This window comes from Drosophila ananassae (assembly GCF_017639315.1).
Source record: "Drosophila ananassae strain 14024-0371.13 chromosome Y unlocalized genomic scaffold, ASM1763931v2 tig00000087, whole genome shotgun sequence".
NCBI lineage: Eukaryota > Metazoa > Arthropoda > Insecta > Diptera > Drosophilidae > Drosophila > Drosophila ananassae.
Genome location: NW_025319052.1, coordinates 383,078 through 408,290, shown reverse-complemented (window position 1 = coordinate 408,290; position 25,213 = coordinate 383,078). Strand labels below are relative to the sequence as shown.

Genomic DNA, 25,213 nt, shown 5'->3' with positions numbered 1-25,213 from the left:
GTAATTTAACAAAAACTTTAGCCACAGCAGCGCGTGGCCGGGTCAGCTAGGGTCTAGTCAGGGGTTTGGCAATGGTTGCATAGTTTTTTACATATTTTCTATAATATCCGGTGAGCCCTAGAAAGCTACGCAGCTCTCTGATATTTTTGGGAATTGGGTAATTCGGTATGGTGTCTATTTTTTGAGGATCGGTTTTAATAATGTTTTGCGCTACTACGTATCCTAAAAATGAAGTTTCTAATTTAAGAAATTAAGATTTTTCTAATGATATTTTCATATTGGCTTTATGCAAAATATTAATGATTGAATTTAGGTCTTTGAAATGTTGTTCGAGGGAGTGAGAGAAAATAATTATGTCATTCATGTAGACAAGGCAGAATTTACAAACATGTTCTCGAAGTATTTCGTCCATTGCCTTCGGGAAGATTCGAGGTGCGTTTGTTAACCCGAATGGCATTCTAATGAATTCATACTTTCCATTGTTAATGGAAAATTAAGTTTTTTCTAAGTCTGGTTCTTTTATCAAAATTTGGTGGAAACCTACCCTTTGCATGGGGTATCTATCTGGAATTGTGCTAAGATTTAGTTTTCTGAAATCGATGCATAGTCTATGTTTTTGGGGTGCCATTAACGAAGGTTAGTACCGTTTTTTTGATACTACAATTACGCGTGAGTTATAATTTTTCATAATAAAATTTTTCAAATACTTGCCACGACTTTTTGAAAATATTTACAATTTAATTGAAGAAAATATTGTTTAACCATCTATATTTAATTCAATAAAATTATTGAACCGTTTGGTGGCATTTACAAGGAGTGGCCAGCCTTCAAAGCACTGTACATAAGCACTGTACATAGCAAGCAACATCTGGGTAAGATACAAAAGTACCACTATCTAAAATCGTTCCTCGTGGACGAGGCTGCAAGTTTGGTACGCCATTTGCCGATTTCTGAGACGGCATATGACAACGCTTGGGAGCGCCTCAACGAGAGATACGATCGACCACGGCAAATTATTCACAACCTGTTGGACGCCTTTATGGAGCTACCATCGACTAACAATGGAGAGGTATCCACATTGCGTAGCATATCAGATGGTGCAAATGAGGTCATCCGTGCATTGGACTCAATTGGCCATATGGACCGAGACTGCTGGGTTATCCATTTATTGCTGAACAAAATCGATCCAGAGTCACGCCGCAAATGGGTAGATGCAAGCCGTGCTTAAAATTCACCAAAAGTCGAAGAGTTCTTCAAGTTCCTGGATGCACGATGTGAAGAATTTGAGCTGTGTCAAAGCGATCCTGTACCGAGACAGGGTGGTAACAACAAGAAGACCAGCAGAGCCATGGTAACTGCTGCGCTGACAAAATGCGTGAATTATAATGCGGATGGGCATCAACTGTCTAAGTGTCCTCAATTCATTGGTTTGTCTATCGACCAACGCCGTTCTTTTGTAAGGCACAAATCTCTCTGCTTTAACTGTCTCAAACCAGGTCACAGGTCATCAAACTGTAACTCAAAGTACAACTGTCAGCAGTGTGGCAGCAGACACCACACACTCATACACCCGCATGCTATGCAGACCAACGAGGGTCAAATTACATCCACGTCTTTAAGCGATCACAAGGATCCAGACACGACATCGGTGACTGCGAGTCACATGTCACAGGCACTACTCACGCCAACCCTATTGTCACATGGGCAAGTAGGACGAACATGTACTTTGCCAACTGCATTGGTACACATCCGCAACTCTCAAGGCACATTCACAAACTGCCGGGTGCTACTCAACACGGGCTCGGAGTTATCATATGTATCGGAACGCTGTATTAAGGCACTGGGTCTTAGTCGGGTTCCTGGCCGGATTCTCATTTCCGGCATTTCTTCAATCAAGGCCGATACCACGAGGGGATTCAGCACACTCACGATCAAGTCTCGAGTTTCTGATCACTCGCTACAAGTAAAAGCTCATATTCTAGGAAAAATCACATCTACGCTGGCAAGGGAAAACATCGATGCATCTGCGCTTGAGATCTTCAATGGGATTCCGCTTGCAGACACTGAATTCAACTCGGCATCGCCTATAGACGTCCTACTAGGCACCGATTCTGTATGGGCTATTTTAACCGGCAACAGGAAGCTGGATGTGCAAGGCAACATAATAGCTAATTCAACAATCTTTGGATGGGTTATCACATCGATTGCGCATCAAAATCCATCAATCACCACGTCATTTTTGTCTACAGTCGATATCCATGCTACTCTACAAAGGTTTTGGGAAATCGAGGACTCCCAAATCACCGCTCACCATGATCCTGAAAATGTTAAGGTTAAAGAGCATTTTAAAACCACGCACTCACGCGACTCCAAGGGAAGATACACCGTAGAGCTTCCATTCAAGGAGGCAGATCCACAATTCACTGACACTCTGCAGGGAGCAACCCAACGCTTTGCTTCTGTGGAGTGCCGTCTACATAGAGACGCAGATTTGCACTCACGGTATGTACAATTCATGCAAGAGTATATTTCTCTAGGCCACATGCGCCAATTGAACCCTGACGAAATTCTCACCAATGATGGAAGGGTATTCTACATGCCACATCACCCTGTACTTGGAAAGAAACTACGAGGAGTTTTTGACGGTTCATTCCAAGATTCTTCTGGTCAATCTTTAAACGACACCCTGAACGTTGGGCCGAGCATTCAACGAAACCTTTTCAATGTATGCGTACGCTTTCGTTTATATAAATACGTTTTTTCTGCGGACATTATCAAGATGTTCAGGCAAATTTGGATCAACAAGCATCACCGCAACTATCAACGTATCGTTTGGAGAGAACATCCTTCAGCTCCACTTCTACATTACCAACTCTGCACTGTAACCTATGGCACTGCGTGTGCACCATTTCTGGCTGTACGGGTTCTCGAGCAACTGGCCAGAGATAACCAACATTTGCATCCAACTGCTGCACGCATTCTTCTTGAAGATTTCTACGTTGACGACGTTTTAACAGGAGCTGACACCGAGGAAAAGCTTCTACAATACAAACAAGAACTAATTCAACTAATGTCATGTGCTCAACTCGAACTTGGAAAATGGATTTCCAACAGCAACCGCGTTGTCGACCCTGAGACAACAATCACAAACAATACATCATACAGTCCACTCGAAACTACGAACAAGGTTTTGGGAATTCATTGGCAACCGCACACGGACACATTGGCATACAAGGTATCTTTGCCCAGCGAGGGAAAGATTACAAAACGGCAAGTTTTATCAGACGTGTCTCGCATTTTCGACCCACTTGGATTGCTGGCTCCAGTGGTTATTCAATTCAAAATCCTGTTCCAAGAACTTTGGGTTCTCAACTTAGACTGGGACAGCCCGCTACCGCTCAGCCTGGAAGATTGGTATCTCAAATGCAAGCACGATATCAACACGCTCAATGAACTTGAGGTTCCACGCTACATTGGCAACTCTACTGACACAATTGAATTGCACGCCTTCTCGGAGGCATCTATAAAAGCCTACGCCGCTGCCGTTTACAGTAGAGTCACTCTCCCTAATGGTAACATACAGGTTACTCTTATTGCTGCAAAGACTCGTGTTGCACCGCTCAAAACACAATCACTTCCACGCCTGGAATTGTGCGGCGCACTGCTACTAAGTCGACTCATCAACTCAGTCAAAGCTCCACTGAAAAACTACAACGTCACTGTTTACGCCTGGTGCGACTCTACCATTGTTTTGGCTTGGCTCTCGCACATACCTGCCAAACTAAAGACTTTCGTCGCAAACCGCACTGCCGAAATCCTCAGCATCATTCCACGAGATCACTGGCAACATGTCAAATCAGATGACAACCCTGCTGACTGCGCTTCAAGGGGCATGCTAGCTGCTGACTTAGTAAACCACAACCTATGGTGGAAGGGCCCACACTGGCTATACTCAACCGAAGCAGATGAACAAGTCCAGGCTGAAGTAAAAGGTTCCGCTTTCACGACAATGAGAACATACAACACTGAAACCTCACTATTGGGCCAACTGATCGACCGTGTCTCCTCGTGGCCAAAGCTACTTCGTATTCTCGCCTATGTTCTCAAGTTCATCCGACGCAATCGCAGAAAATCCAACACCGCTACGCTGACATTTGAGGAGATCCATGACGCACGGATCCTGTACCTGCGCCATGCCCAAGACGAATTCCAAGCTGACTACAAGCGACTCCTTAACCAACAAGATTTGGGAAACAAATCAAAATTGCGCACCCTCTCACCGCAAATCGACAAACATGGACTCCTGCGAGTGGGTGGCCGTTTAGGTAACTCAGAACTGCCAGCGGATGTGCAGCATCCAATAATTATGCCCAAATCTCATCGCATAACGAAGCGCATGACTGTCTAAAATGCTTTAGACAACGGCAACACACATCTCACCAATTCATGTCAGATCTTCCGTCTGTCCGGGTTCGGCAGGCATTTCCGTTTGCAAACACTGGCTGCGACTACGCCGGGCCAATCACCCTCAAGGTCCACAAGGGACGAAATCCACACAAGAAAAGGGTTACATCTGCCTATTTGTATGCCTAGCCACTTCTGCCTTGCATTTGGAATTGGCTACAGATCTTACAACCGACACATTCTTGGCGGCACTCAGACGATTCATCTCTCGCCGCGGAAAATGCTCGCAAATGTATAGCGACAACGGGAGAAACTTCGTCGGGGCAAAAAGGGTATTAAACGAAATGCAAACTCTTCTGAAGTCAGACGAACACAACAACACTGTACTGAAGGCCCTAGCAGACGAAGGAATCAACTGGAATTTCATTCCCCCCCATGCACCACACTGAGGTGGCAAATGGGAATCAGCTGTGCGCTCTGTCAAACTGCATCTTCATAGAGTCATTGGCAAGAATGTCCTCACCTTTGAGAAAATGCACACACTTCTCGCCCAAATAGAAGCTGTGGTCAACTCACGTCCACTATTCAGCTAGGGTCTAGTCAGGGGTTTGGCAATGGTTGCATAGTTTTTTACATATTTTCTATAATATCCGGTGAGCCCTAGAAAGCTACGCAGCTCTCTGATATTTTTGGGAATTGGGTAATTCGGAATGGTGTCTATTTTTTGAGGATCGGCTTTAATAATGATTTGCGCAACTACGTATCCTAAAAATGAAGTTTCTAATTAAAGAAATTGAGATTTTTCTAATGATATTTTCATATTGGCTTTATGCAAAATATTAATGATTGAATTTAGGTCTTTGAAATGTTGTTCGAGGGAGTGAGAGAAAATAATTATGTCATTCATGTAGACAAGGCAGAATTTACAAACATGTTCTCGAAGTATTTCGTCCATTGCCTTCGGGAAGATTCGAGGTGCGTTTGTTAACCCGAATGGCATTCTAATGAATTCATACTTTCCATTGTTAATGGAAAATTAAGTTTTTTCTAAGTCTGATTCTTTCATCATTTCTTTCATATTTGGTGGAAACCTGATTCTAAGTCTATCTTGCATGGGGTATCTATCTGGAATTGTGCTAAGATTTAGTTTTTTGAAATCGATGCATAGTCTAAGTTTAAAGGTGCCATTAACGAAGGTTAGTACCGTTTTTTTGATACTACAATTACGGGTGGGTTATAAGGACTTTTGATTATTTTTTATCCATTTAATGCCAAATTTTTTATTTAGACATTACATTTTCAAATATTAGAATTTTAAATACATATCAAAAGTTTGAAAAATATTTGCAATAAATTTGCAAAAATCATTCGGTGTATTTCGTGCACCGTCCGACCGGAATGGAAAATTCGCATTTATTTCTGAACGTATTCTTTTCATTGTGCTAATTATTAGTTCAATGTAGTTTTCTGCGTCGGTTTCGTCTGTATTGTTTTCTAAATTGTTTATGCGGAAAATATTTTCGGCAGTGTTATCCATATTCTTATATGTTGCAGTGTTTATATCGTTTGAATCAGATTTGACATCGATATCGTGTTCAATGTCTAAGTGCGCTGAACCACTTGAGGGATAGTTGTCGGAAATCTGACTTTCAGTGCATTTGGAACTTCTGTATCCTAAATTGTTTGAGTCGGAATGAACATCGACGGCGTGTTTGGTTTTTGTATAACCCAAACTGTAAGATTTGTAATTGCGAGATGTATCGATGAAGGTGCTCTTAAGTGTTTCGAATTGTGTATGTCGGATTGAACATCGATGGCGTGTTCGGGTTTTATGAACATTTAAAATTGTCAGAAGTATCGCTGACAGAGTTGTTGGACCCTGAGTGCTCTAAACTGTATATGTATGTCGGAATGAACATCGACGGCGTGTTTGGGGCTTATATACCCTTTTTGCTTTGTCTAGAATATATTTTTTTAGTGGAAGTGTGGTTGTTTCTTTGTTTAGTTCTAAAAAATTTATTTATTCATCATAGTGTAATTTTTCGATTTTTCCCTGACATGTTACATGTCTGTTTATCTTTGTTAGTAAATTGTATCCTATTAATAAATCTGCATTTAAGACCTCTATTTCGTAAAATTTTTTTTTTGTTTGAGAAATTGTTATATAGTGGCATATTTTTATTATTGAGTAGCCATTAACCGTGGATTTTTTTTATAAATGGGCAATACTATACCGTTTCGGTAGGTACCTTTTTTTACAGGCTGTGGTTCCTGTATCTATCAGAACAGTTTTTTATTAATTTTTTTGTCAAATAGTAATATGTGTGGCAGACCTATTCTTCTCCTAAAAAATGTTCCTCTTTGATATTATTTATGCGCATTTGTTTGTTTCTAGGTTGCGCAGATGACTAAATTTGTGCGCGTTTGACTTCCTGTTCTGGTTGTTAGAATGACTTTATATCCTGATTAAATGAATTATATTGGAGGCCCTTTGTAGTTTGGTACTATTTACTATTGGGAATGGTTGGTTACTATTTCTATTTTGGATTTGGATGCTGGTGTCCACTTCATTAGGTTCGCTTCTGTTTTGGTATGTATTATTCCTTTGAGTCCAAGTATTATAACTTGGATAGGGATTATACCGGGCGTTATTGTGTTGATAGCTATTATTGTTTTGGTAGCTATTACTATTTTGGGGGTTATTTTTATATTGGGATTTATTATTATTCTGAGTAGAATTTCTATTATTGTGCTGATAATTGAGATTTTGTCCATTATAATTTTTGTAATTGTCGTTGGTTCTGTTCATCTATAATATGGATCGTTTTGGGTTCGTTGGTTATAATACGACCTTGAGGTGCGTTAAAACGATAGGCGAACTGTGCCCTCATATGATTGCTCTCAATTTCTTGTAATCTAGATAGAGCGTTTGGTAAGTCTGGAGGATTTAGGGAAAATAACATGCCGGAAATTGAGTTTTCCCAAGGAGTTTTCTCTATGCCTGAGGTTTGCTTCTGTAGTTATGGGATTTTCTTTCCCGTACGTTATTATGATTTTATTTATGAAAGGGTTAACTTTTTATAATCCAAATTATAAAAGTCCATTACTGAAAATCGGTGGATTGGGCTCTCGTCTCTAAAGACAAAATCGAGTCTGGCCAAAATTAAGCGTCGTTGGCTTTTCCTACTATCTTTATCTAAAATGGTTAGGGCTACAAAGTACAGACGGCTTTTTCGGACAAAGAGTCCCAATGCACAGTGGTTGCGCCCATAGGCCATAATTCAAAAAATCCGCAGAACGGAAAATTTGCGAAAAGTAAACAAAAAGTCTACATAATGTCCAAGATCCTCAATGGCAAACCAGATTTTTCAGAAATCTAACGGGACTTTCTAAAAATAGAATGCAAAGCGTGAACAAGTGTTTAGTTTTGAAGCGCAGCGGCGTTAAGTTACCACTTCGTCAAAATATTACTAGATTTCAAAGTGTTCAAACGTTTGTTAGAGAGGTCCTAATTTTATTATTTAAAATGAATTTTAAAGTTGAAGGTATTTACTTACTAATTACTTATTGTGAAATTTATTTGATAAATATTTTATTCGTTATGTGTTTTTAATTAACTATACATTTTTTGTGTATTATATGAACGTCTTTTTCATGTTTAAGTAAACTTTTAGATATGTTCCCCCCCGATTCCCCCTTTATGAGTGATATCAGTGCATTTGCCAATGTTTTCATGTAATAAAAATGATAAGTTCAACTGCCGATTTTTGCCTGTGTATATACTCATTAATAAACTCAAGCTGTCAAGGTCAAATTCGCGACGCAATCTGCTGCTCTTCCTTTGCTTTTATGATGTTTCTTTTGTTTTCGTCATTTGTGTTTGTCGATAATTTCGCATATTATTTTTTCGATTATTTTTATGTTTTCATTTTTAATAGGTGCTTCTTGTAAGTGCGAATTTTCACGCCTGCACGTCTTTCATATTTGGTGCAAAGAAAAGGGCGTTGATGCAGAAAAAAATCGGAGAGTTACTAGTGCAATAGAAGAAAGCATTAAACACAAAGGCTACGCAATCGACATGACAACACTTAGTAATTGCATTAGTTACATTTGCAAAAAAAAATTGTACTTTTTGGGCCAAATACAATCGTTTTAAGAATTCAATTGTTAAACATCAATCTAATTGGCTGAACACTATTGAAACAATTATAATTGAGCCACCTCAATAAGGGATTGCAAGTGCTGAACGTGGACGACCCAAAATTGATTTTGCTGAGTCCTCAAAAAGGACAAAACGTCGTCGGATAGCTCTGCTAGAAAAAGAAGATGAGTCTGCAGCTTCTGTTTTACGCTCATCCTATTTTCAACCGATCCCAAAGTCAAACAAATATGGAAAAGGTCTCATCGCTTTTAATGGTCACTGGAATCATGAAACATCAATACTTGCTTATTCGTTAATTTATAAATAGTGAAGCTTCATGCAATATATTGCCAAGCTATGAGAAAATTCTCAAATTTAAAACCTTAAGATATCCAGAAAATATAACAGTAGCAGAAACATATGCAGAAGTTGAGCTGCAGAGTCTACTAGACAACACAGCATCAAGCATTTTAGAGCTCAAAAAAACTGTAACTGAAAATTGTCTTGATGGCACGGAGAACACACTAACATTAATTGGAAAATGGGGCTTTGATGGCAGTACAGGGCACAGTGAATATAGGCAAAAGTTTTCAAACTGCAATGACGATGATAGATGTCTATTTGTAACATCATACGTCCCACTTCAGCTTATATCTGAAAGTAACTCAAAAATAATATGGAAAAATCCTAGACCATCATCTACACGCTATTGTAGACCAGTCAGACTTCAATTTAAAAAGGAAACAGCCACACTATCCGTTAAAGAAGAACTGTACTTCAAAAATAAAATAGATAACCTAAAGCCAACCGAATTTGAAAGTCCCAATAAAAAATTATTTAAAAATCATAGCCTGCAACTTACTATGGTAGATGGTAAAGTGTGCAACGCGTTAAGAACAAAAGCTTAATGTTCAAGCATTGAACACGATAAGAATTCCAAACATAGAATGTAGGAGATCGGACCCATGTGAATAAGTGATTAACAGCATGGTTTGAAAGACGATCTCCTGCAGTCTAACCAAATATTTATGTGGTGCACTTGAGGCACTTAAGAAAGGGTCACATAGCATGTCAGCGAGCAGTCCGTTGATAAGTAGTTTTAAATAGATTTAAGATTTTCATGTATGTTTCTTGTAAGAGAATTGTAAGAAATAAAAACAGTTTTAAAAAGGAACTCATTGGAGTATCACGAATATTCTTAATGCACTGCAAAGAAAAGAACGAGTACAAGCGCAGTTTCGCGATAAAATGGGAATAATTGTTGATAAGCCTAGAGACGGAGGCAGAGGAACTTCCAACGATGGAAATATGGCCAGGAAATTTTTTGCTAACCCGAGCTTGGCATCTGATATTACAGGCATTGATGAAGAAGTCATAACCCGCTGCGCAACGATATTGCAAGCTTTAGCATCAGGATATTCCATTAATGCTAAAAAATTCGAAATCTATGCGTTGGATACTGCTAAGCAGTTGATAAAAATATATCCATGGTACTATCTTCCAGCAACAGTGCATAAAATTTTAATTCACGGTGCGAAAGTGATAGAGCATGCGGTGCTGTCAATTGGAGAGCTATCAGAAGAAGCTGAGTCCAACAACAAAGAAATAAAGAAATGCCGGCTGCAACATACTCGGAAGATGTCTCGCATATTGACAAATACAGACTTAATTAATACACTTCTTTTGCGTTCAGACCCTTTCATAACAAGTCAAAGGAAACTACCAAAAAGAGACAAAAATAATTTTTCTCCCAGCACATTTGATTTATTCGAAGATATTTGTTAATATTTATTTCACTCCCAATTTTTTAAATACATTTATTCTTATATACATATCATAAAAGGAACTTTAAAACCTCATTTCATTATATTTTGAAAAGCTTGTGGGAAGGAGGAGAGGAGTTACTATTTTATACTCTAAATAATTTAAATACAAATAAATTGGATGCCTAATAATAAAATTTTAGCACTGTAATTCTACTGGTAAGTAAGCAAGTATTTGCTTAGAGCACCATTGCCATATAATACTACTGCCATACTTATTACGGTGCTATGAGAGCAATGGGATACAGTCTTCCGATGTATCCAATTTTTTTACTATATATTAAAAATATTTTTTTAGATTTTTGGAAAAAATTTCACATTGATATCTCAACGGAAAGTATTTATGGCCGCGGCTCCATACAAGCCCAACCACAGTGCAATGCCATATGATTGCTCTCCATTTCTTGTAATCTAGATCAGTGGTTCCCAAACTCTTTTCTCTCATAGACCACTTTCAAAACTTTGCTGGATCCGGTGGACCCCCTGCAGCTAAATAACTATAAATTTTCGTAATCAACGACGAATCAACAGTTTTGGAAAAAAAGTGTAGACCCCCATTTTGGGCCGCTTAGGCCAAATTTGTATGTTGGATTTGGAATCCAAGAGTGAACGTAAAATTTGTATTTCCTCATTCAGTGGTGTTAAATTATTAGCTATAAATCGGACAAGTAGGTCTGATTTTAATGGTTCTTCAGGTGTTTGTCTGCTTAAATTAGCATAGCGCTAGTAGATGGACCGTTTGAGTCTGTCATTTTTAAATTTCTTTAAGCGTTTATTAATTCTGCCAGTATTTATCAATCACTATTTGGCAAAACAGCAAACAATTTTGTTTCCGAACTTAAATTTAGATTGGTTAGATTGATTTAATATATATAGGAACATTTTGAGAGAGAGAAAGAGAAAGAAAAAAAATATAATGATATATAAATACCCATATACAATATAGTGTCGGTGTGTGTGTATCGTCGGTGACGTCTTTCACGATACCGTTACTCGCGGTTCCGACGTAGGTATTAACCGCGTAGCGTTTAAAATTCCCGTAGCTCTCTCTTCACTAACTCCCTCCTCTACCTACCTTTTATTAACCTTAGTTGGTACAGTGGTTGAAGGCTAATTTGCTTAAAATAAAAAAAAAAAAATAATAATAGAAAATTTAAAAAATTATAAATTCATTTTTGCTAATTTTTAATTTTTTAAAAATGGAATACAATGTTGTCTGCTCAGCAAAATCGTGCAATAAGCCGATATCTTCGTCCCAGGCCAGCATCTATTGTTGGCTGTGCGAAAGTGTCTCACATGCCAAATGTGCTGGCCTTATCCATTATTGCTGCAGTGGGTGCCGAGCTGTCCAAGATGAAATGAGATCATTCATGCGATAGACCAAGAGTGGGTTTAAAGATTTGATCGTTGGTTTCCGAAAAATCAACGATCAACTCACTGCGCTGGATGTTCAATTCAATAGCCTTCAGCTGTTGAATGAATCTCCTAAGCGAAAAAAATCTGCTACTAGGGAAGTTGCAGCTCCAGAGATCGCGGGACAGCTGGACCCTCCCGCAATTCTGCAGCCGCTCATTTCCCTTGCTACTCCAAGAGCAGGGACGGTAAAAACAAAGTCAGCACCCGAATTTATCGTGGCAGAGCAAAACTTGTTTGCTTTGTCCTCCATGGCATTACTCCAAGTGATTCCCAGGAATACCCTTGAATTAACCCCCATAGCTTCTACTAGAAATGGCAACCCGCCGCCCGGACCCCCGGAACGGACTGATGCCGCGGTATTACCGACCTGTTATACAAATATTTATATATAGCTCCCGATACCTCGGAGATTGATATCTCGGCTTATATCAAAGCCAAAACCAAGGACGTTATTAGAGTTGAGAGGCGCATGTTAATGCGCCTCGAGTAAGGAGTATTTAAATTTTCTAATGTCCTTCATGATAGGGTGCCAGGGCCGATGTTTGTGACGATATGTTCGCCTGGCTTCTGGCCAGAGGACATATTTGTACAAGAGCATCAGCCGAGTAAGGTAAAGAAAAAAAATTCGAAGCCTGATGGAGTCAACCTCCCAACAACTGTCCAAACCGACTCTTCAAAAAACTAACATGTTCTATCAATCTTACCTATCAGAACTGTCGGGGCCTACGTAGCAAGCTCCCTAGACTTTATTCTGATAGTCTTTCCTTTGCGTCCCATATTATAGTCTTTACTGAAACTTGGTTAAAGCCGGAGATCTTTTGCTCCGAAGTTTTTCCAAGTAGGTACACCACTTTTAGACGTGACCGACCTCTGCGAAGAGGAGGAGGAGTCTTTATTTCTATTGACTCCAATTTCGTTTCTGAAGAGGTAAAGTTACCAGAGTTTGGTGATTTCGAATTTATTTGCGTTAAAGTCATATTGTCTGCTCAATCATTGTTTATTACATGTTCTTACATTCCACCATCATCCGAGCCGCCTACATACTGGCATCACTTGTCGGCTATACAGGCTGTTACCAATCTTATGTCAGATATTGACCTTCTGGTAGTTCTTGGCGACTTTAATTTACCAGAACTCAATTGGTCAATTACTGAAAATTAAACTTCCTTATCACTTTCCACCCATCATGATTTCACGGCGGGCATCTTTGACTTGTCCCTAGGCCAGATCAACCTTGTTAAAAATTCGTTAGGTCGGCTTCTTGACTTATGTTTTGTATCTGATCCAGATAGTCCCACACTTTCCAGAGCTTTGCCCCTCTCAACCCCTGAAGATCCATACCACCCTACGCTTGAAGTTTCAATTGACACCAATTCTAGTGTCAATCAGAAGCCTTCCTGCGTATCAAAGAAGATTCGTTGTTTTCGTAAGGCTGATTTTCGTAAACTTAATTTATTAATTGATACTTTTAACTGGTCCGATATTTGACATTTTATTTGACATTAAATTCATTTTTTGACTTAAGGGTGCCGTGGAAATATCCGTCCGCTACAAATAATCCTCCTTGGTTTACAAGGTGCCTAACAAAATTAAAAACATATAAAGACAGGCTTTTAAATAAATATAAAAGAACCTGTAGCAGCATAGATTTCTCAAGATACTTAATAGCTCGGCTAAATTTCACCGTGCATAACGCTGAATGTTATAAAAATTATATTCGCCGCTGTCGGATTCAGTTCACTCCGGATCCAAAGCAATTTTATAATTTTGTAAACACGAAGCGTAAACATGTATCTTTTCCTTCCCTACTTATGTATCAAAATTTATCAACCTCTTAAAAAACTTTTTAACTTATCTTTGGAATCTTCGATTTTCCCCTTTAAATGGAAGGAATCCTTCATAATTCCTCTGCATAAAAAGGAGAAAAAATCCGATGCTGCCAACTATAGAGGCATCTCAAAATTGTCAGCGATTCCAAAGTTATTCGAAAAATTAATAACTCCTCATTTGCAACACCTATGCTCATCAATAATTTCTCCATGTCAGCATGGTTTCATTAGGCGTCGCTCTACCACCACTAATTTATTGGAGTTGACATCGTTTGTTTTAGATGGCTTCCATAAGGGACTTTAAACTGTTGTTATTTAGACAGACTTTAGTGAAGCATTTGAGTCAGTTAATCTCTTACTCTTGTTGAGTAAACTAAATCTTTTGGGATTCTCAACCGACCTCATTATGTGGATCTCCAGCTATTTAAATAGAAGAACACAGAGAGTCTTATTTAAAAATCAATACTCCCACTTACTTCGTGCCACATCTGGTGTCCCTCAAGGAAGCCATTTTGGCCCATTACTATTCACTCTTTTTATAAATGACTTGCCCCCATCCATAACGAACGCGCTGGTACTAATGTACGCAATATAAGTTCCCGTCTGCCCAAAACAGACTCCAGTCGGATCTCGACAATTTTCAAAAATGGTGTTTAGCTAATGACTTAATACTTAACGGATCAAAATGCAAACTTATGTCTTTTTATCGTACTAGTCCTCACCAGGCTTCGTACTATCTCTCTGGGATTGCCTTAGAAAAATTAACTCAGGTTAATGATCTTGGCGTCCTTTTAGACATAAAATTTTCAAAAATGGTGTTTAGCTAATGACTTAATACTTAACGGATCAAAATGCAAACTTATGTCTTTTTATCGTACTAGTCCTCACCAGGCTTCGTACTATCTCTCTGGGATTGCCTTAGAAAAATTAACTCAGGATAATGATCTTGGCGTCCTTTTAGACATAAAACTTAAATTTTCCGACCATATTTCTTCAATGGTTAATAAGGCTAAAGATGTTGTCGGTTTTATTAAAAGATGGGCTAAAGAATTTAACGACCCTTATATTACTAAAAGCTTATTTATATCCTTGGTCCGCCCGATACTGGAGTACGGTTCATATGTCTGGTGTCCCCAATACGGTTTTCATCAAGACCGCATAGAATCCGTACAAAAGAACTTCTTATTATTTGCTCTTAGAGGACTTAACTGGGACGCAAATCTTCACCTACCTTCGTATAATAGTAGACTCCTACTAATAAACTTAAACTCCTTAAAAAATCGTAGAACAATGCTGGGTGTCATTTTCCTACACAACCTTATTAATGGTGATGTAGATAGCCAGCACTTACTAACATGCTTACAGTTTAACGTTCCGAATAGAAGGACCAGAAACTTTAGTCCTTTATTCTTAAGCCATTGTAGATCGACATATGCACAGCATGATCCCCTTAGGATTTTATGTTCGAACTACAATGGTCTGAATCATATTATTTCTCTTTCTTCCCTGTCAAATTTGAAAATCTCCATTTTAAATTACCTACAAGAGCATACTAATTCTTCCTCGTTTTCTTTATAATCCTTCTATTTAAACTTATATACTATACTCATTATACTAACTCGAATTTATTCCCGCGATTCGAGCCGTACGTTATGCGACAGGCACCCCTCGGTCGGTTGGGTGGGAGGTGGGCTGTACGTATGCAGTGGGAACCGCGCGAAAAAAAAAAAAAAAATCAACGCTGTTCAAGAACAGTTTCCGCAAGAACAGTTAATCCACATTAACGGATCGCAACAGCGCCCCGATTTCAGGCTTGTTTTGGTACCACAGCGAATCTGGCAACGCCGCCAAGAAATTTCGCCAACCGTGCTCGTTTTCATCCGAACCAAAAAACTAAAACAGTCTTCGGATTCGGCGGACAAATTCGGCAAAAAATGCGCTATCATTGGAGCCGATTTCCTTCAACATTTCGGCTTTCTCGTCGATATGAAATGACCCGAACTCATCGATCGAGCTACGCTGCACGAATCAACATATCACGCGTCTCAACGTAAAATCAACGCAATTTTCGACACGAGCAACCAATATGCTAGGTTGCTTCACGAATACCGCGATCTCGCAACGATCAACTCAAATCGGCTGCCAGCAAAGCCGCACTTAATCTTGACCAACCTACTCACGCTCGCGCCAGACGACTAGCGCCCGACAACTCAAAGCTGCACAAACTGAGTTCTCCTACCTCATCGAAAAAGGAATATGTCGCCCCTCAAAAAGCAACTGGTCCAGTCCATTACCCCTAGTAAAGAAAGCAAACGGAGAGTGGCGACCATGCGGCGACTACCGAGCACTAAACAACGTAACAGTGCCGGATCGATACCCTATTACGTACATACTGGATGTAACGAGCATCCTACACGGTGAACAGATATTTTCAAAAATCGAGCTGCAAAAAGCGTATCACCAGATCCCTCACGTTCCTTTGACATGACATCAGCCAGCACGGCTTGAAACCATCCGAAGCCAAAGTGGAAGCCATCCGAAAGAGTTGATAAGTTTCTGGGTATGATCAACTTCTATCGGCCGTTTATCCCACGTGCTGCTGATAACCAACACATACTCCAGACGCTAATTCAAGGCAATAAAAAGAACGCGAAACCCCGATACTCTGGTCTATTCCCAAAGGTACTATTTACCATTGGGAATGGTTGGTTACTATTTCTATTTTGGATTTGGATGCTGGTGTCCACTTCCATAGGTTCGCTTCTGTTTTGGTATGTATTATTTCTTAGAGTCCAAGTATTATAACTTGGATAGGGATTATATCGAGCGTTATTGTGTTGATAGCTATTATTGTTTTGGTAGCTATTACTATTTTGGGGGTTATTTTTATATTGGGATTTATTATTATTCTGAGTAGAATTTCTATTATTGTGCTGATAATTGCGATTTTGTCCATTATAATTTTTGTAATTGTCGTTGGTTCTGTTCATCTATAATATGGTTCGTTTTGGGTTCGTTGGTTATAATACGACCTTGAGGTGCGCTAAAACGATAGGCGAACTGTGCCCTCATATGATTGCTCTCAATTTCTTGTAATCTAGATAGAGCGTTTGGTAAGTCTGGAGGATTTAGGGAAAATAACATGCCGGAAATTGGGCCGCTTAGGCCAAATTTGGATGTTGGATTTGGAATCCAAGACAGCTGTGCCCTCATATGATTGCTCTCAATTTCTTGTAATCTAGATAGAGCGTTTGGTAAGTCTGGAGGATTTAGGGAAAATAACATTCCGGAAATTGGGCCGCTTAGGCCAAATTTGGATGTTGGATTTGGAATCCAAGAGAGAACGTACAATTTGTATTTCCTCATGCAGTGGTGTTAAGTTATTAGCTATAAATCGGACAAGTAGGTCTGATGTTAATGGTTGTTCAGGTGTTTGTCTGCTTAAATTAGCATAGCGCTAGTAGCGCTAGTAGATGGACCGTTTGAGTCTGTCATTTTGAAATTTCTTTAAGCGTTTATTAATTCTGCCAGTATTTATCAATAACTATTTGGCAAAACAGCAAACAATTTTGTTTCCGAACTTAAATTTAGATTGGTTAGATTGATTTAATATATATAGGAACATTTTGAGAGAGAGAAAGAGAAAGAAAAAAAATATAATGATATATAAATACCCATATACAATATAGTGTCGGTGTGTGTGTATCGTCGGTGACGTCTTTCACGATACCGTTACTCGCGGTTCCGACGTAGGTATTAACCGCGTAGCGTTTAAAATTCCGCCCTTTTGGACCATGCACCCAGAATTATGGCTGTCGCAAATCGAAGCCCAATTTGTTCTGGCAGGAATAACTGCAGACTGCCCGAATTGCCGACGCCATCGTCAACCAACCTGGCACAGGCAAGTACGAAAATTTAAAGTCGTGCATTTTGGAACGCTTCTGCGAAAGCGCGCCGAAGAAAATCCAGAAGATGATTTCGGAGACTGACCTTGGTGAGAAGCGCCCCACACAACTGCTCAACGAGTTAAGCGCACTCGTCGCAAACAAACTTGACGAAACTTTCTTAAAAGCACTGTGGCTGCAGCGCCTACCAACACAATTGCAAGCGATCTTGCAAGCATCGGACGCCTGCCTAGCAGATTTAGCTAAGTTGGCAGACAAAGTGATCAAAGTCGGCGATTTTCATTATATAGGCACCGTTAACGCCAAATCGGCGCCGAACGAACGTCTATACTGCATCGAGCAACAAATCAAATCCACTCTCTTCCTTCACTTCATAGCGAACGGTCGTGATTATTTTTTGCGCTTGCGATAAATTCTATTTTTGCCAAACGCGGGTTTGAAACCTTAATTTAAACATTTGGTTTTCATTACTAATATTGTGTCTTAATATTAAAGTTATACCCGTATCGCTACGCGCTTGTGCAGTGCCATATTTGGGTGAGCATTTAATAAAAGGGCGTTAATAACCATGCACGAAGATCGGTTATTCGAAGATCTACCTCGGCCCACTTGGTTAGCTGGTGGATACGCCGCCAAAAAAAAGTCGACGCATTTAAGAGCTCCGAAAATCGTGCCTTAGACTCCCAAGACGGAAGGCTGTCATTGTTTTCGGCGAGACTGCCTTCCCACTTGAATTTTGTGGCAGGATCCAACTTCTGCAGGATAATCTAGATAAGCAAGCATTCAAATTCATGGAAATGGAATAACACACTGGAATGGAATATTACACACTAATACAAAATCTACTATGTATTAAAAAAAATATAAATTGTTTGTTATTTTGATTTGATGATGATTTGTTATATTTATTGTATATTATATTATATTATATTATATTTATGTATATTACATTTATATTTATTTATTATATTTATGTATATTACATTTAAATTTATTTATTATATTTGATTTATTATATTTATTTATTTATTATATTTTATTTTTCTGATATTAGATTGAAATGTTCAATTAATAATCTTTATTTACAATCACTGAAATAATTCACCTTTGTAATTTTCGATACGTTCATGCAATGTTTCCATTTCTTGGGCCATTTCATCTCTTTCCTTTTCGGCTTTTGATTTCAGAATATAAGCTTCATCTAATTTAACATTTAATTTATTCATATCCAAGTTTAAGGAACTAATCATATTTGCTTTCAACATCATATCATGTTTTAAATCCGCCATCGAATTGTTCAACTTTATAATATCACTTCGTAAGCTATCTCTTTCACGTTGCAATGTCTCTTTGACGCTGCGAATGTCATCTGTTCGCCCGTTCGCATTTAAAACGTTCTTTTCAAGAGAATTAATATTGTTCCTTGAATAAAACAACAAAGAAAATATAAATAGTTACTTATTTATTTATTAGTAATTTTTGAATAACAGTTTTCAAAATTTCCAATTTTTTTCCCCCGCTACGCAAAATTTTATCTGCTCCATAACCTTTAGGGTCCACTGAACTAAAGTCCAAAACAAACATAGGTTCAATCGCCCACAGTTTGAGTGTTACACCTAAGAAAATAGACTGATCAAATTTTACCATATATTCAATTATGTAACCCATGTAATTCATTGACCATCATTGTTTTTAGTTTATATCATTTTTATAATTTATGTATACCATGTATACATTAATTATTTATATCAATTTAAAAATTTTTATCAAGAGGCTATTCCGGCCGCACGAAAGCCATTTTCCAATTTTCCATTTCCAAAGATATTTCTTTTTCTTATTGGAATCAGTATGTATCAGTATTAGTATGGTATGATCATACCATGTTTTAAATTTATATTTAAGGGAAAACTCGAAATAATTTTATTGAATTTATTATAGTTAGTTAAACAATATTTTCTTTATTTAAATAGGAGTTTTTAATCTTATAATATTTTCAAAAAGTCATGGCTTGGGGAAAAGTCATAGATGGATAAGTAAACTTTGGATGAGTATTCCAAAGATATGGTAACTACTAGACGTTTGTTTTTTTTTTAACTTGGCTTTCAAATGGATTCGCCATTGGAAATAATAGGAGTTTTTAATCTTATATATTTTCAAAATGTCATGGCTTGGGGAAAAATCATAGATGGATAAGTCAACGTTGGATGAGTATTCTAAAGATATGGTAACTGCAAGACGATATTATTTTTTTACTTGGCTTACAAATGGCTTCGCAATCTCTTGGCTTACATAATTCAATATTTGGTGAAATTTGATCAAATGGAATTTATGTTTATTCTGGAGTTTAATTCAGGGGAGCCTAAAGGTTACGGAGCTGGTGAAATTATGAGTGGACATTTTTTATGTCGGACTACATATATAAAAATACAAATACATAAATACTTATATATATATAAAAATTAAATAGAATATAAATTCAATAATTAGACCTTTTAGTTTCCTGTTAGATACAGCTAAGATAGATAATGTTAAGAAATATGAATCAACCAGCTCATGAATAAGCAGGAAACTGCGTCTGCGGCAGGTAGCCTTCACATTTTAGTAGGCACCGATATAACAAATGACAATTACCAGAATCGGAGTTTAAATTTTTCAATGCAAATATGAGAAGCCGCGTCTGTACAGAACGTTCACAAATGACACACCAAATAAAACATGTGTGGAAAGTTCCAACCCCTTAACTTATAAAACACCAAAATTTATGGCAATCCTGACCGTTCCCAGACGTTCTGACTTAAATACTGCCTGTTCGTCCGTAGAGCGTTATGCGGCCACTACGTCAAACTTGAACATGCGGGAATAATGGTATGTCCCGGAGTCGTAGTCAAGGAATGTATGAATCTGACTAATTTACCTGGATTCTGCAAGGGACTGATCGGGTTGACCAGGTGCTTGCTGTGATCAGGCTGGCGTGAATGGTGGGTAATTGAAGTCCTGGGCTGGTTTTCCTCAGATGGAATGGTGGTTCGGCTGATTTCTTATCGGCCGGTACTACTTGTGGTCCGTTTCACGGGAAAAACACTCGAAGTAGGTTGGGTAACGCGGGGTCTACCTGTGGTCCGTTTCACGGGAGCAACACTCAAAGTAGACTGGTATGCCGCGGGTTCTACTTGTGGTCCGTTTACACAGGAGCCACTCGAAGTAGGTTGGGTAACGCGGGGTCTACCTTTGGTCAGTTTCACGGGAGAACCACACAAAAAGTAGACTGGTATGCCGCGAGTTCTACTTGTGGTCCTTTTACACAGGAGCCACTCGAAGTAGGTTCGATCATGAAAGTTCTACTGGTGGTCCGTTAACACTGGAGCCACACGAAGTAGATAGCTTTCAGAGAGTCCTACTTGAGAATCGTTTTACACAGGATCACTCGAAGAGATTTAAGTGATTTTAAGTGCCGCAGTTCAGACACTGAGTAACGAGACGATTCACTTTGATTTCGCAACTGTCTTTATTGCAGAAGAACAATTCTTATATACATAAGATGCTAAATTATACATAATTAAATCTAAGGAAGTTTAATGTTATGGACTTGCTAAAACCAATGTTAATGCCAGTGTCACCCAACTCTGAAGATTACTCCATTCGCGATGTTTCCAGCGATGTTGTTGATGCATTAACTGATCGGCATTTTTGATTTCTGCCACTTCCTGTTGCAACGTGTGGGTGATCGTGGGGCAGGCTTCGTATGCTGTTGGGAACCTTTGTTTTATAGATCGTATACCCTGCTTGACTGTCTCGATCTCTCGTGCTAATTGACTGAGGTCAAAGAATGTGATAAGCGCCCACTCGGCGGATTTCATTGATATCCGATGATGGTCCCGGTCACGTTGTTGATCGGAGAGATAAAAACAGGGTTAACGGGTTTAACCGTCCTTTCTGGTAGTGGAGAGGTGGGCAGTGACATTCCGGGTATCACCCAGACAAGTATCATTGTTAGGAAAAGTTTTTTTTTTTTTTTTGTATTATTGATTGGATTCCTCCTTGCTATTGTTAAGTGGTATGATAGTACCACCAGTCGATGTATGGCCCGTGTTATATTGCCGGATGTTGTTTGTATTTCTCACCGTCCCTTCCAGGATGGACTGCTATGATGCGTCCGAGGGTTGAACGGAGTTCAACGGAGCGATGTTGTCTTCTTTGATTATGACGAGATCACCAGTCTTAACCGTCTTACAACTTCTTGTCCACTTCCACCGATTCTGTAATTCATGCTGGTACTCGTGGCTCCAGCGTGTCCAAAATTCTTTTCGTAAATGTTCGAGACGCTTCCACTGAGTGAGTAACCACGTGCGCCGCCTTGATTGGTGAATATCGGGTGATGCAGTTAGAGGTTCCCCAACCAGGAAATGCCCTGGCGTTAATGTCGTGAGATCCCTTGGGCTGGAAGAGAGAGATGTCAAGAGGGCAGAATTTAGAATGGCTTCAATGTCGATCCCTATGGTTTCAAGTTCTTCATGGGTTAGTGTGACGGTATATACTGTTCGTTTCAGTAAAAGTTTTGGTGATTTTACTGCGGCTTCCCACAGGCCTCCAAAATGGAGTTCCCGATTTGGTGTAAATTTGAATTCTATAATGTGAATCATCGCTTGTCCCTCATCGGCGAATATGGCTTCCATTATTTCTGATAATTCGTTGTAGGCTCCAACAAAATTGGTCGCGTTGTCACTACAGATTTTAAATAGCAGTCCACGTCGTCCGCAAGATCTCTTAAAAGCTGCCAGGAAGGCTTGGGTAGTCAAATATGTTACTACCTCAAGGTGTACTGCCTTTGTTGAAAAACAACAAAACACTGCTGGATACACCTTATGTGGTCGTTTTCCTCGGATTTTATAGTGAGTTTATAGTGAAAACACTGCTGGATACAGCTTATGTGGTCGTTTTCCTCGGATTTTATAGTGAGTCCAAAATGGCAAGCAATTTCACTCGGCAATTTTTTAACGGTCTATGTTGTTGAACTCGATCTGGAATAGTGGATTTGATTCAACAATTTTGGTCGAACTCGGCAACATCTGATACAACAGCTGACTGAGCCAGCTCCTTTCCTCTTAGTCCTCCCCCTGTAGTTACCATTAAAATAAGCGTATTGTTAATGGGTATTTTAAAGCTAATAACATTGGATGCGTGGCATCATACGATAATGCGGCATTTTGCAGACGTCCCCCCTCGAATTATTCCGTCTGTGTCTATGAACGGATCTAGTGCTCGTAATGGATCATTTGGCCCGACAATCTTCGTCTTCTTGAGCTACAAATGGATGGTAGGAATTGCTGGGAGTGTATTTCCCGAAATACCATTAATAACGCCTCATTCAATTCTTTTCTTCTCTGGCTTGCGGCATTAAAAATGAATCGCCGCATTCTTCCTATTATTTGCAACATCGTATCGAATGATCCATGGTGGTTGATTTTATCCATCCATTCTTCTGACTTAATGGCTAGTTTGCTCACCGTCTCCTTCTTGCTTTCTTGATCTTCGTTTGCATTGTTTGTTCCAGCTGATTGGAACCTTGGCCAGGACTTGTACCAGAAACGGCGGTCCGGTGTACCAAAGTTTTGAATCTCCTAATTGTGCTACTGTGCATCTCTAGAGAGAATGTCTGCAGGATTATCCTTTGATGTCACATGTCTCCACCACTCTGTGTCTATCAATTCTTGAATCTGGGCACCATCGCTTCTAGTTTTAAGATTAGATCGGATTTTACTTTTTTTGCGACCTTAGCTGATAATACAGCTGCACAGAGCTCTTAACGTGGCAAGGTCTGTCTTGTCTTATTACTTGTTCGTAAATATACCACTGTCCCATATGCTGCTTCTGATGCATCTACATTCACATGTAGTTAAATGCCTCCGGATGTATCTGCCGGGAGTGTACATCTTGGAATTCTAATTGTTGTCAGGATCTGAACGTCATGTCTGAATGCTTGCCAAGGATCTTCAGCTCCCATAATTGTTGCACTCTTATTTAGCCGTTGTTTGGGTTGTTTGGTCTCCAAGAGGATCGAAGATTTTTGAAAGTTCTGAACCAACGATCCTCTTAGTGATGACTCCTGTGTCTTCTGTCGCCGCACGTCCGTGAAGCCAATCTCCGAATGGATCCCAAATAATTCCGGGCGTCTTGACGGTTTGTTCAGTAAAATAACTGAAATAGATTCATTTCTTGGTCTTCTTACCGAATTTCTGCGAGTAATGCTGGTTGGTTTGCGCACCATTTTCTTAGTTTGAATTTTGCTTCTCCCAACAGGTTTATTTGTTGATCGCTTTTACATAGTGCTTCATCTATGGTGTGACCTCCGGTGAGACAATCAACTACGTAACAACCCTGTCGAAGTGCAGCAGCACCCTGGGCCAGATGCTCAGGTGCTGTGACCGCCAAATATTGCAAGTAACGGGTGGCCAGGTGTGGAGCTTGTGGAGCTACATAATATTTTAATAGTTCCATAGGATTCCGTCTCCATGATATAATTTCAAACTTGCGGTCGTCTGGGTGTATTATAATCTGTCGGTAAATTTTCTCTACGTCTGATGTAAAAACATATTGGTACGATCGGAACCGTAAAAGAATGGATAGCACAGCTGGCGGACAGCTGGCGCTGTTGTCGTCGCTGCTATCCTGTCGTTGCTGCTCCCTTGTCGTCGCCGCTGCTCCTGTCGTCGTGGCCGGCACCTAATCCGTGTTAGCAGACCGATAGATAGGCTCACCTTCAAGGCATACGCCGGGCGCGCTTCTCGGTGCCTGGCGGCCGGATCATGGCACGAAGGGCCTACCTACCCCACAGGACACGACCCCAGTTGTGTTCGCCATGCGCCTCCAAACAACTGCGTGCCTACGCTCCGCATGATCTATTGTGGTGTATGCACACATGAGTTCTTATTACACAACATATATATTGAGCGGCAACACTGTGTACATAACAATGTACACACATAACAGCAACAATAGGGAAGTGAACGGATGGTGAAAGTGAACAGACGTGCCGTGTGGCGCTTCTCGAAGCGCACCCCGAACACAGTACCTGCGCGAGTAAATAACACTTGGAAAGGTGTCCATCAGGTGTGCAGAGGCCTTACCTGGGTCTGCTGAGTCGAGGTCCGTGGAGAATCTCCCTAATCCGGGTCCACCCGACGCGCCCGGATCGATGGCGCCAACGCCAAGGTAGGAGACGGGGAGAGTGCTTTCTCTTCCGGTCACTCTCTTTTCAGCTCTTCCTGGGAAATTTCATCGGAACTGCCGCGAGCGTGGTCGCCCACCAAATTAAAACGAAAGACCAGCTGATCGATTGTGCAGCTCCAACAGTGTAGTGTAATGCACGTAAGCCGGGCTTTGAGCACAACGTGACCCCTAGAGGGCGCTGCCTATAAAAGCGCCCACCAGATGGATCTGGACAGGGGGCACATAGCATACTTGCAGGCGGTGCTGGGCAATACCTGAGCCCAATACCAAACCCACAACCTCCACCGGCCGGACTTCGAGCAGAAGAGTGAGGACTTTGCTGCTAAGCGGAAGATCCTGATGAAGATGATCAAAGAGGCAAAGAAGAGGTGCTTCCTCGAGATGTGCGACGCAGCCGAGCAGGATCCGTGGGGCTCGGCCTACCGGGCAGTGGTAAAGAAAGTCAAGCAAGCAAAGCCGATCGCCCCA

General features: G+C 39.9%; 1 protein-coding gene across 1 annotated transcript; it reads left to right on the top strand.

Annotated features, from left to right (window-relative positions):
- Window positions 1-1,579: 1,579 nt before the first annotated feature.
- On the top strand, window positions 1,580-24,004 carry LOC123258147. Its single transcript, XM_044718025.1, has 2 exons — window positions 1,580-4,309; window positions 23,843-24,004. Exons 1-2 carry the CDS (start codon window positions 1,580-1,582, stop codon window positions 24,002-24,004), a joined length of 2,892 nt encoding a protein of 963 aa, XP_044573960.1.
- The last annotated feature ends 1,209 nt before the right edge of the window (window positions 24,005-25,213 follow it).